At 43.4% G+C, this 13,924-nt stretch overlaps 1 protein-coding gene across 17 annotated transcripts in view; it reads right to left on the bottom strand.

Moving 5' to 3' along the window:
- Window positions 1–8,086: 8,086 nt before the first annotated feature.
- ATXN7L1 (ataxin 7 like 1) overlaps window positions 8,087–13,924 on the bottom strand; it is a 236,001-nt gene continuing 230,163 nt past the window's right edge. For 9 of the 17 annotated variants that reach the window (XM_053926378.1, XM_071221681.1, XM_045193643.3 and 6 more), the window contains 2 exons: window positions 13,279–13,353; window positions 8,087–11,661 (listed from right to left, as the gene is read on the bottom strand). In XM_053926378.1, the coding sequence (XP_053782353.1) occupies window positions 11,620–11,661; window positions 13,279–13,353 (117 nt within the window). In that variant the 3' untranslated portion in view covers window positions 8,087–11,619. The remainder of the gene's footprint in view (window positions 11,662–13,278; window positions 13,354–13,924) is intronic. The other 8 variants (XM_024558634.3, XM_024558636.4, XM_045193635.3 and 5 more) reach the window with 2 other exon arrangements.

Here is a 13,924-nt window from a genome sequence, read left to right on the forward strand (position 1 = left end):
CTTGTCCTAGGAAGTAAGGTGCACTCTTGATGTATGTATGTATCCAAGACATCATCACTGCGTTCCAGATAAGGAGCATATCCATCACATCCAAAATTTCCCTGTGTCCCTTTCTAGTTCCTCCCTTCCACCCCTCCTTCACCCTGCCCCCCAACTATCACCAGGCAACTACTGACTCGATATCTTTAGCTATAGATTAGTTTACAATTTCTAGAATTTCGTATAAATGGAACCATATAATATGTACAATTTTTCTGGTATGGTGTCCTTCACTCAACATTAGTCTTTGGGCATACACCCGTGTTGTTGCATGTATCAACATTTCATTCCTCTTTTTGGCTGAGTAAGATTCTATGGTATGGATACTCCCCAATTTGTTCATGCATTCACCCACTGATGGACATGTGTGTTGTTTTTAGTTTGGAGCTTTTACAAATACACCTGCTGTGAACATTTGTGTACAGATGTTTGTGTGGACAGATGATTTCATTTCTCTTGGGTAAGTAACTAGGACTGCGATGAGTGGATCATATGGTAGGTATATGCTTAACTTTTTAAGAAACTGCCAAACTGATTTCCAGAGCAGTTGCACTGTTTTAAAACTGGTAGGTAGTAAGGGCTTCGCAGGCGATCCTAGTGGAAAGCCAGGACTGAGACCCTGCATTATGGCAAACTGTGAGGATTGAGCTGAGGGTCTGGAGGAGATGCTGATCAAGAGTCTTGAGAGTCTAGGAGCCCCCAGCGTGTGCTCGGTATTATAGTGCCACAGCACACCTCAACCCAGGACACACACTGGAATCTCCTGGGGAGCCTTTAAAAAATATGGTGTCTGCCTCTTCTTCCTCCCTGGGAGAGTCTCATGGAATTGCTCTGTGGGCAGGGTTCTGGGAAGGAGGGATGCTATCTCAGGCACCACAACTTTTTAACAGATTCCCGAGTGGTTCTAGAGCACAGAGAGACCGACTGTCCTGCTTTGCCCAGGATCATGGGGAAAGGGGGTTTCAATGCATAAAACTTTCAATGATAAAACCGGGAGAGACCCAGATCAACCTCACACTTGGACCACTAGCATAAGGAGTTTGACCTTTGTACCGGATAGACTTGTCAATCTGCCTGTTGACCTTGAAGTTATAGTTCAGGGTCAGTGTGTGTGTTTGGGAGGGCATGTATGTAGGGGAAGTGGGGGCATGGGTGGCCAGAAGGGACTGTGAGCTGATTCCCTCCCTCCATTTTCCATTTCAATCAGAGACAAGTCAGAGATGCCTCAGCCAAGAGTTTTGCTTGCTGTTAAAAATGAGGGGAAAAAGTATAAAGCACATTTTTCTTCTGAGGAAACATATGGTGAGGCAGTGTGATGTAGTGGCCTCTGTTCAGACTGCTTCACTTTTAAAGTGACCACTGACCATTAATAACTAGGTGATCTTAGGCAACATACCTAAATTCTCTGCCCCAGTTTCCTCATGGATATAGTGGAGATGATATCTCTTCCTTACAGGGGATGTCTGGGTGGATATTATGTGCTACGTAAGTGTTTGCTATATTATCTTAATATCTTTGTTAAAATGAGAAGGGGGAAATCGTGACTAAATATAGTCTGTATAACCTATGTCCACAGGCTCTCCTGTTTGGTTTCTTATTGAAAGATTTTTTGGAGTAACAATTCAGATTTTATGTTACAGCTTTAAAAAACCATAGACTCTTGGTTCTGTGTGGCAATGCAGGAGGAACTGAAGGTATATTTAGCATTCCGTGACTCCTTGCTTCATGCCGTTGACAGGTTCTTCAGCTTTAGCAAAACAACATATAAGGAAACCAGCTTTACCATAGCCGAATTGTGATAAACAAGTGTTCGGTTCCTATGGCATCTCATCAACATTACATGGAAATGACATTGAATGAAACGTTATTAGAGGACCTGACGCCCACTTAATGTTCTTGTGCAAATCATAAGAGAGACATTAAGTTTGGAACCTGGTGATTTTAGTTTTACCAAGTTATTTTATTGGTGTGCTGCATTTTAGAGTTAAAAAAAAAACCCCAGAAGACAGTCTAGTGGTGACACCACATTAGCCTTTGTGTTAGACAGGGCTAATGCAGGAGCCCGCTTCAGCTTTGCAGCTGTGATTTAACAGGTACACAGGGTTCTGTGGAACTCAGTCTCGAAAGTTACAGCTCAGTCTTTGTGGAATGGTAACATTTAATTACCTGAGGTAGTGCCAGATCTACTCAGAAGCAGTGTCCAGCTTTTCCTAAAAAGGCAAAAATGCTAAAAACATTTAAAAACACTAACATCCATTTTACAAAAAATGCAAGTGAAGAAAACATCGAGTGGCCACAGTACAAAGGATGGCAGGAGAAGATGACCCGGGGCAATGATACCCCCTTTACAGCACTGTATTCATTAAAAAAAAATTCTTAAATAGTTTAAGACTCACAAGAAGTTTCAAAATAGTATAAGGAGCTTGCATGTACTCTTCGGCTCTTCCCAATGATAGTATCTTACTAACCATGTACCATGGTCATTGTCAAACTAGGAAATCAACATTGGTATAACACCACTAACTCAGTTAAGGACCTCATTCGGATTTCACCAGTTTTTACGTGAAGACTTTTTTTTTCCTGCTCTGTTTCATTTTTGAGGCTACTTCTGTATTTCAGAATATCATATGATAAACCAAGTCTAAATTTAGCTCCCATCACACCAAATAGGTCTGGTTAAGCTTTAATTGGGTCCAACAAATCGAAACCCAGAACAAAATTTATGAACAACATTCTTTGAGCTTTCTAAATTGTTTGTATGCAGGGTGACCTCAGGTGATCTCCTGTTTACACCATTCACACGGGGAGTCAAGGACCTTTCGTAAGAGGCTTCCCCACTTACTGGTCGTGTGATCTTGACCAAATTACTTGAACTTTCTAAACTTTGCTCTTCTCATTCTGTAAAATGAGGGTAATAATCTCACCTACTTCATATAATTATTACAAGGATTATATTTGAAAAGATGTGAAACATAATAATGTTATTAGTTTACTGTTACCACTATGACTATTACTAGTACTAGTAATGGTTGGTATAACCATCACCACCATCACCATCAGTAAGTACCACTGCAACCACCACCAGCGGAATCCCTGTCCTTTCAGTCATTTTCTTGATGGTAGAGCAGCGCAGGTATGGCTTAGAGCTGGGAGTCTGCTCCGGTGCAGCCAGAAGTCTTTACTCTCCTAGTGGCTGGCAGATAGCAGGTTGAATGGTGTGGTCTCTCCTGCCTGGGATGGTGGCCAGGTACATATAATCTAGTCTTCCCTGGCTGAAATTGAGATTGCATTTCCCAAAATACTATTAGTGCATTGATATCTATGGGTTTTGTGAGAAGTCCTGCAACCTAGTTACCCTTGCAATTACCTTTAAGTGGAAGAATACATTAGGTTCCAAATGAAACATTTGGAGCACAGCCCACAGAGTGGGGATTGCTTATACAAGAAAGAAAATTGCTTGTATGTATTTTTTTAAAGATTTTGTTTATTTATTTTTAGAGAGAGGGGAAAAGAGGGAGAAAGAGAGGGAGAGAAACATCAGTTGGTTGCCTCTCAAATGCACCCTGGGACTGAACCTGCAACCCAGGCATGTGCCCTGACTGGGAATCAACACGGCGACCTTTTGGTTTGTGAGACAACGCTCCAATCAACTGAGCCACACCAGTCAGGTCTTGCTTGTATTATTTTTGAAACTAAGACATCCACTTGGTCTCATTGCTCTTTTCAAGTACCAATAAGTTTAAAGGTAATAAAAAATTGTTGGTTTGAATGTCAGTCATTTCCAAGTGATAGTAAAATTCTCCTTGCTGGCATTACTGGTGGATTAAATAATTTCGTGTGGTTTAGCGTGAATTAATGTAGTATTGCTGGTCATAAGCACATCTGAATATTAGCCAGAATCAGGTGTGCTGGAACTGGCTTGCCCAGGCTCACAAGTGTCAGCTGTGCACCTCTCTCCCCGCTCTGCGTTCAGCAAGGTCAAGCTGGTAGCTTGAAGCTGGCCGTGGTGGGTGTATTAACATCACAGAAATCAGTGAATGCTTCCCCATTCGCTCTCAGTGCTGGATGTTCCACATTTACCAGTACACCACTGAGTCCAGTTTCTTTTTAATCCTCTCCTGAGGATATGTTTACTGATCTTAGAGAGAGAGGAAGGGAGAGAGAAGAAGAACATCAATGTCAGAAACACCGATAGGTTGCCGCCTGTATTTGCCCCAATGGGGGATCGAATCCCCTTTTGGTGTATGGGGGCAACGCTCCAACCAACTGATACACCTGGCCAGGGCCTGACTCCAGGTTTAATTCAACAAACACTTATTTTGCCAACTGTGTGCCCACCACTATTTTAGGAAACATACAGCATTGAATAAGACAGCCCCTTAGAACTCTAAGGAGATCCCTAAAGATAAACTTAACTCCAAGGAAACATGAAATATAGATGGTTTTGGATGAAAAAGCCCCCAAATGTCAATGTAGCCCTTTCAGTAATCCACACCAAGCTTTCTCAGCATCCAGTCTCTATTGGGCAAGTCCTCCTATGAAGGATGCTGTTAAAGCCATCCCAGCCATTCCGTTTTTAACTACTTCCAGGAAAGTGCATCCACATTGTTCACCATAATCACTTACATTTGATTACTTTCAGTCTTTCTCTGCTTTTGTATCCAGACTTCCTAAGCGGCCACGCCCAGAGCCGAGCATCGCATTGCGCTGCACTCTGGTAAACACTAACGTGAGCTTGCCTACCAGCGTCCACATATGTCATTGTTAATTATGCGTATTGATGTTATACTCCAACTTTTTAAAATATCAAAACAGCATGACAAATTAATATTCTACACTTTATGATGAAAATAGGCTATCTCATGCCTCATCCCATCCCCCACCTCACCCCAAGGTAAATTTCTGTACAGGGCCTGGTAACCTTGAACCCAGAATCTCAGTGTTCCATTCAATTTTTTTCCAAAAAATAACCCTTCAATCCCTTGCTGAGGGGTTTGGGGGGGTGGTGGTGAGTAGCCACTTGGCTGCATGTGGGAGGTGAAGGGAGCTCTGCGGGGTCCAACAACTTCACATGAGACTTTCAAACCCCGGTTTCCCATTTTCAACCCATGGCTGCACCCCCTTCTCTGTGGTACCTACTGCCTCTGGGGGGTTGGGGGAGAAAAGGGCTTCTCATTAATATTCTCCTCAAACTACTTTGTAACTGTTCTTTCTGCTAAGACAATTCTACTTCAAGTCTGCCATTCAGCTTTTGTGTCTGTGTATAAACTTTTAAATTTCAAAGTGCACAGTGAAATGAATGAATCTTAAGTATACAACTTGATAAATATTTCACCAATGATTATATTCATTTAACAAGCTCCCAGGTCAAGGTACAGAACATTTCTAGCACCAGAAACCTCCCTCAGGCCCCGCAAAGGTAACAGCCGTTCTATAAATCCACCTGTTGTGTATTCATGGCTTTAGTTCACCAAGTTTACTCTGAATGCCACTCATTAATTAAAATGCTAAACAATGCTGGACTCAGCATGGACCTGATGGGAACATCCTCCAAGTATTTGAAGATGAGCACGGCCCCTGAAAGCTCCCTCTCTGGTTACGTCCTTTCACAGAGACATTCAGTCCTCTCCTTAGTGTGGTGCATCTAATCCGTATCAAAATTTTCTCAGTTTATTGAGTTAGAACCAAAAGACATAAAAATTGCAAGGAAAAACAAAAACATGCATCTGATTCTTTCCACAAAAAAAGTCTCAGAACCATGCTTTTCTTCCCCAATCATAATTGACTGTAGCCAGTCAATAATTTTCCTACTTTGCTTCTGCCTTTTCTGTATACAAGTCTCTCCCTCAGCTCCTGTCAGTGGAGTGCTCCGAAGCACGGCTGGGCCTGGCGCTGCTCAAATAAACTCTTAAAAATGTTAATGTGCCTCAGTTACTCTTTTACAGTATGAAGGCCAATATCCTCTCATATGTTTGAGCTCACCTCCCTCTTGCCTTCTCAAGGATTTCCCTTCTCGGGGAACTCGGCCTTTCTCCTGCTGTCTCACCAGCATGTGAGTTGTAATCTGGCCTCTTCTCCCTTGAAAAACAAGATAAACAACAACAGCAAAACAACCCAAATCCCAACACTCCCATGTGCTTTTTAATCTCCGTAAGACTTGTCTCTACAACTGAATTTCCTTCAGACCACCCCAGGCTGGCCTTGGCTCCCACCACTCCATCCCACAGGCGTTGCTAAGGTCACCGCAGTGGGTTGAATAACAACCCCCTAAAAGATATGTTCACGTCCTAACCCTTAGACCTGTGAGTGTGAACTTATTTGGAAAAAAAGATGTAATTAAGAATCCTGAGATGATATCATCCAGGATTTGGGGTTGGCCCGAAGTCCAATGAAGATGTTCTCATTAGAGCTAGGCCGTGGGAGCTGAGGCAGAGGAGAAACGCAGGCGAGAAGCCACGTGAAGATGGAGTCAGAGATGGCAGTGGTGCATCTGTGAGCCAAGAACTGCTAGCTGTCCCAAGAACCTGGGAGAGGCAAGGAAGGGTTCTCCTCCAGAGTCCCCGGAGGGACTGCAGCCCTGCTTGATTTTGGACTTCTGGTCTCCAGAATTCTGAGAGAATAAATTTACATTGTTTTAAGCCACCGAGTTGTGGTAATTTGTTATGGTAGCTTAGGAAACTGATAGTCACCAATGACTCTGTGTTGCAAACCTAGACGATACCATCTATAGACCCCATTTTTCAGCAGCACTTGACTCAGTCGATTGTTCATTCCTTGAAACATCTTACAGACCTGGCTTCCAGGGAGCCACCTTCTGTTGGGTTCTCTTCTCATTGGGAATGCTTCAGCGTAGGGGTCTTTGCTAGCTTTTTGCTTCCACCTAACCTCTAAATGACTGCTCTTCTCCTAGATTCTGTCAAGTAATCACATCCGTATCTGTGGCCTTAAGTGTCATCCATATGCTGAAGATTCCCAAACTGATGCCTCCATCTAAGACCTGTGGATAGCTTTCATCATGTGTAGACACCTTCTTGACATAGGAGCTTAGGTGTTTCAGTTGTCTCGTACATGAACAAACTATGCAAAAACAGAACTTCCGATCTTCACAAAATATCCCCCCCACCCTGCCAACCCCCCCCCCCCCCACACACACACCTGTTCCTTCCCTGGGTTTCTACATCTGAAGAAATCTGCACCCAACACAATTGCTCTGCCAGAATCTTATAGTCATTCTTTCCCTTACTCTTGCATCCAAATCCTAAGCAAGTCTTGTCAATTTAATATGTAAACTGTATCGTGAATCTATTCACTTCTCTTCATATGTGCTGTCACCATCCTGAGACCACACTAACATGGTGTTTCGCCTGGTCTCTTCCAATAGCTTCCGACTGATTCCCCACATAGCAGCTACAGTGACCTTTTCACATATCAGACCATGCCATGTTCCTACTAAACCCACCCCCCCACAAAGGATTCCCACTGAATTGCAAAATCCAAACTCTAAGAGCCTCTCGTGACCTTGTCCTTGCCTCCTGTCCCTCTCTCTCCCCCTGCTCCACCCTCTGTGGATCTTCCTTAGGGGCTAGGAATTTACACAAACTTCTCATACTTTGGACAGTCTCTGCTTGGGACTCTTGCCCCACATTCTGTGCCTTCAGCTCACTTCCTCCAGGAAAACTCCCGACAGCACTCCCCTCACACACTTTGTCGGTTTCTCCTATTTTCTCTCATAGAACCATGGCATTTGCCACAATCTGTAATCACACATTTGATTGTGTGTTTATTTGCTGTCTCTCCTACTGGGCTGCTTCCAGAACGCAGCTGGGACTATGTGTTTCTCATCACTAAGCATAGAGCGCCTAGCTCAGGGGCAGCCATAGCCAGGATGCTCCATAAATATTTGTTGAATGAATTCACTCTTCTTTTCTATTCCTCAAATGTATGTCCTAGCAGGAAGTCTCATCTGGTGAGAATACATTCACCCAAAGGAAAAAAAAATCTAAATTTTATGAAAACCCAAAGACTTTGTTTTTTTACAAACATATAAATTATTTTATTTACAAAGCCATGTTACAAAAAAAAAAAAAAGAAAGAAAGAAAAAAGAAAAAGAAAAAAAAAGCCCCAAAAGAAAAATACAATCGCTCACTGGAGAATGTCTCCAGGCCTGATGCTGAACCATGGCAGTATCAGTAGATACGTTTGTTCTTTCCTTTTTACAACTGTAAGCCATAGAATCTACTATTTACACCTACTTTAGACATTTATTCTGCTTACAATATCACAGGCATGGAATGAATTCTGATAGTGCTAATACATAAAGGTGCGGGACAAAGAAGGAAAATACTTAGTGTTACAAAATATGGATCATAGAAAAGAAACCCACTGCACAAGTGTGGCATTTGTTTAGAGTGTTTGGACATGCTTTCTTCAAAATTCTTCTGGAAAAGGTTTTAAAATCAGTAGTAGGAAAGGACAAATGAGCAGGTGCAAAATCTTCTCTGTGCAACAACAGTTATTTAATATACCCCATGACTGGCCAGCTACGTAAAACCCACAGTTTCGTTAAAGTGCCATGGGCCGACGGCATAACAAAATAGAAGGTGTAAATAGAAAATTTCTTTTTTTCCTTTTTTTAAAACAAGAGTTCACTGAGAATCAGCAATAATAGAATATGCTGTATAAACTATTCTCTACAAAGGTTGATCAGCGTTATTTACAATTGGTACATTGATACAAAAGAAGGCATACAAGTTATCCAAGTCGCTTTGTTTTTATGGCTGACAGGTCTATGCATTGCGTTATGCTTAACAACCAGAACTTTCTCGCCTCCGTGGCTGGCAGCAAATCACAAGATCTTCAGGCAAAAGGGCGTGTGCAGTCAAGAGGCTGGGTGAGAGGGCTGAGTAGGGTGGGGGTGGGGTGGGGGGAGAACAGAAGCACCCAAAGGGGATCACCCTCATAGTGCTTTATAGGCTGGTCCAGTTGAACTCCATTAAAACAAAACCAAAGAAAACCTTTTATTTGCATTCCATTTTTCAAGCTGTGAGTTTTGAATACATCATTATAAAGTAAACCTGTGGTTGACTGTGAGGAAGAAACATGGTGGGTTTTCCCTTTTTGCTCAGTTTTCCAGAAATGTCCTCACCTTGGTCAGAGCCAGTCTTTCACCAAGTCAGCAGCATTCGGCGGGGAGCCTCATTCTTCCAGCTTGTAATGCAAGATGCAGAGCTAAAATGTTTAAGCCTATTACTGAATTACTCCTTGAGTCCCTGTTGAGACATTATTTCTCAGAAGCAGACACTTCATCTCTCAACCTTCGTTTTCCCTCTTTGAATGTAAGAGTTTATAAATCAGAGGGTTATTTTGTTGCTGAGATTTTTTTTGTTTTTACTCCTGCAACGTTTACAACTCAAAATAAATTATAAAAAAACAGACTTCTAAAACCGAACAAGACAAAAATTGTGCAAAAATAACAACGATATGTACACACTTTTCAGTCTGAAGAAATGTACAATAAAAACATAATTCAAAGAACATTTTAAAAATATAAACATTGCTTAAACTTTCCTAAGTTTCATATTGTTTTTGAAACTATTCTGGTCAGTTAGCTCTGTAATATAGTAAAACATAAATTATTACAAAATTAACACTATAAAAATTTACTTTAAGAATATCTTCTAAACTTTTCAAAGGGTCAAATCTTGTTTATAATTTCTTAAACATTTATAAGTCTTAAATCTGCCTTAACCTTTTTTTTAAAAAGAAAAAGTATCTTCCCTTCAATTTGCAGTCTCTTTTTTCTAAGATGTAAATAAACCAGCATATAAGTGCACTTTTAACACTGTAGAAATAAAAATGAACTCATCTGAACTAATGTCCTGGAACCTAGTATCAACTCATGATTTTTAAAAAATCTTCATTTTATATTAAAAAATTTTAGTAATCCTGTAAGAAACACTGTCAGTGCAATTTCATCGACGCAAGTCACTCCATTTGCCTCCCGTCGTAGTAAAATCCAATTGTGTGGTGAAACTTAACAGTAGTCTGATCTTTGGGTTGGAGGGTAGGAGAAAGGAAAACGTCAGGGTGGGGATGAAGGTTTGTGTACAGCTGCAAAACTGGCTTTCATTTCTGGTTTAGAGATGAAGCAAAACTCCTATTATCTGTGCTGTTATATCGTTTGCAAAGTTACATGATGAATAGCACAGAACATTTCTTTTATATTGTGAGTTACTTTCCCGACTATGATTCCTGATTAGAGCTTACAGTACTGATGTTTCTTTCAAAACTCCAGTGTGAACAGTTTCTTGGCTGTAGAGTGGCAGCTTTTCTTCCTAGTGGCTCTTCCTCACCAGGCAGGGGCTCGGCCTTACCACTTTCCTGGGGCAGCTGCGTCTGAGCTGGGGCCTCTGCTAACCCAGCACACCCTGATGTATGGGTGTGCAGATTCACAGGGCCGCCTCGCCCAGGGAACAGACGTAGGTGAGCCATGCTAGTATGTATTCTCACCAGGACACACAGCCCTCCATGGAGCTTCCCCCCGGGGCCTTCTCCTCTTGCCTAGTCCTCCTGGAGGGCAGCCTGAGAATTTCCACAGCTGTAGGCACTGTGCCTTCTCCAGAGTGGCTTCCTGGGGTCTCCCACCTTCTCCCTTGGGTGCTTCCCTCTCTGACTTGCCCAGCTTTGGACCCTTGTACACAATGCCCAGGAAGGGGTTTTGCAGCATGGCTTCCTAGCAAGCTCGGATGACCACAGCCACCCAGTTCCCACCATCTTTTGAGAGATGTCTTCTCTTACCCCCATTCTCTGCTTCCTGCCACCTTCCAGGCCTGTTCCAGACCGGACCCAGTATATCCTCTCTGAGCTGCACAGCTGGACAGTGGTATTGGGTAAACCACATCTTTAAAAGGTCGCTTTTCTCAATTTTACCAATAGCATCTGGCTCCCGCTGTGCTGGTACACCACAAGAACCTGGTGAGTACACTGAGCCACCCTCCCACCTCTGCTCTCCGTTCCCCAAACACAGGCTGCTCCAAAGCAAAGCCTCCTTCCAGCACAGTGTCCAGAGGGGAGCTGAGGAGAGGCAGCTTCTTCTGATGGCCTTGAAGACCCAGTGAGTGGCAGGTGGGAGGGGATGTTGGGGAAGGGATGGATGGGTGAGGACAAGGAAAGGAGCACTGCACGTGCTCAAGTTCAAGAGTTTCTGACGATGCCCACCAGGAACGGATGTCCTGCACTGTCTGTTCTTGTGGCTGGAGCAAAACGATGGCGCAGTAGCTAAGTCAGAAGCTGGAGGAGTTTACCCCAAGCTTGGAAGAATGTGTACATGTGGCAAACAAAAGACAATGCAAACAAAACACTGGTATTTCTTGTGAATCACAAATTCGCGTTCTCTTGCCTTTTTCTTTTTCTCCAAAACTAAAAATTGGTCTTTAAAAATAGAAGAAGAAGGCCAGAGTCACAGGCAGGGCCCAGGAAACTGACTCCCCCACTGCCCACTCCCTTTCCTCCCCTGCCCCCGGCTTCCTGGGTGGGGTTGGGTGGCCAGGCATTGGTTTGGAAGTGGCTTCATCATCTTGTTATGGAAGAGTCCTTATCCTGCCGGGTCTGTTTGTGGTCTTCTGGAAAAGAAAAAAAAGAAAAGAGAAGAAAAAAGAAAAGTTTGGGATTACCATGAGGATTCAAGAATAGAGTGAGTTTTCTCATCTGTAACAGAGAGGACACCATCCCAACTCCTGCATCCGGCTGCAGGCAGCTGTAATGAGCAGATGAGGGGATGGCTATAAAGCACTCCATAAATGTAGGGTAGCCACAAAGATCCTAGCCGTGGAGGAAGATGCAGGGACAAATCCTGTGGACATTCATGGGGTTCTCTCTAGGAGAGAGGGCGGGAGTAAGTGACCTGTCTTCAATTTTTCTCCATTCGCTCACCTGGGATGTTTGCTATCTAACCTATGAGCAGCATAGAGAATCATCTAAGAAAGAAGCCAAGTGTTGGGTTAAACATAGAGACTTTGGAGACAGAGTCTTCATCCAGTTGTCTGCACCTACAAAATGAGGATAATCCTTTTTGCCTCTCACAGTGTTTGTTAAAAGGTTTAAATGTATGCAAAGGGTGTTTAGCACAGCACCTGCAGAGAAAGTGTTCAACAAATGATAGCCATTATTACTACTACTACTACTGCTACTACTACTACTACTACTACTACTACATTTGTTTAGGCTGACTGCCAGCATTTTGGGCTCCCAGGGGTGCACCTGGAGCTTTGGGCAGGTGCACTCAGCCGCCTATGCAGGAGGCCCGTGGTAAACGGTGGCAGACCGCCTGAGCATAGACGAGCTACCCCCACCCCCACCAGCATGGAAGGTGGGTGGCAGGTGCTCAGGCCTGGAAAGGGCCATAGTGTCTCAAAATAAATGAGAGACCCACCTAGATCTGGGGATACAAAGACTATTTCCCTATAATCTTCACCCAAACTCTACCCCAGATTTGTGGAGAAACCCCAAAGCTCAAAATGTAGACAAACACATTGCAGTCTGTGATCTATACAACCCGAAGCACATCTCAGACAACACAACAGAGCCGTATTTGTATCTTTTGCAATCATGTAGAACATGCAGAGCTCTACCCCTACTCTCTCTGGTCTCCCCTGGATGCACACACAGGCCAATGGAGAAAATCATTTTTGCATTGACTACTCTCACATCTCAAGTTTATAAAAATTCCTAAGTCTACGCTGAATATTCATACCAGAGGCCTTGAGACGGCACTAACTGATATCTGCCCTGAGCGAGGCCCTTTAGTCAATGTCATCTTATTTAATTTTCACAATAATCCTAGGAGGCAGGCATTGATTTTGCCATTTAACAGATGAAAAAAAATCAGACTCAGAGAAGTAATCTGCCTAATATTACACAGCTGCTAATAATAATAATAATAACTAAACTTGTGTGTTTGTTATATCAGGCATTTTCTAGAGGCTTTATTTGAATAAATGGTCATCCTCAAAAAGCCATATGAGGCAGGGGCCATTATAACCCCCATCTTAATGTGAAGCTGAAGCACAGAGAAGTTAAGTAACTTGCTCAAGGGCACACAGTTAATAACTACTAGTTTTGGAAGCAAGACAACCATGCTCTTAACTGGAGATGAGATTTGGACCAGAGTCTGACTCCAAGGCCCACATTCTTTCCACCCTGCTGATGACCCTATGAACTTTTGCTCCCCAGTAACTTACCTGTCGGCTGTGTCCTGGACTGGACATGCTTGAAGGGCTGGATTGTGACAAAGCTAGGCTGCTACTTTTCCCCACCTGAAAGACACCAGTGAAGCCCTACTCAGATACACGAGCCAGCATGGGAAAGACCCCGCCGCCCCATCCCATGTGTTGCCAGGAAAAGGAGAAGGGCTGCGTAATAACATGCTCATTCTCCTCGTGTCCATTTGGAACTTGTGTTTTCATTCTGCTTCCCAGATGTAGATAGATACTGGGAGTTTTCGGGGTAAGGACAAAAGCATCTGGCTAGAGGCTTACCCCCTCCCCTCAGGAGCATCTAACTCAGCAGAGGCCCAGTTTTTCCATCAGCTGCCAATGGGTTATATAGATTCATCCACCTCTGAATGCAGTTGCAGACCCACCTTGTCTCTAGCCCAGACTCCCCTGAACCAGTGGGGGATAAAAGCCTGGGTCTTTTTCTGGGTCAGTGCTCTTGGCTAGGAGACACTGTGCACACTTTACTGTTCCTGAGAAAAATAGCAAGATGGCACGGGTCTTCCCCTTTAAGTGGGAGGCCGAGCTGGGTCCTTGGAGGGTGCACTGGGAACAAGTGGGTGTGGCCATCCAGCTCCTCCCCTTCCTCACTGGCTTCCTTGGCACCTATTGG

This window comes from Desmodus rotundus, chromosome 6 (assembly GCF_022682495.2).
Source record: "Desmodus rotundus isolate HL8 chromosome 6, HLdesRot8A.1, whole genome shotgun sequence".
Classification (NCBI taxonomy): Eukaryota; Metazoa; Chordata; class Mammalia; order Chiroptera; family Phyllostomidae; genus Desmodus; species Desmodus rotundus.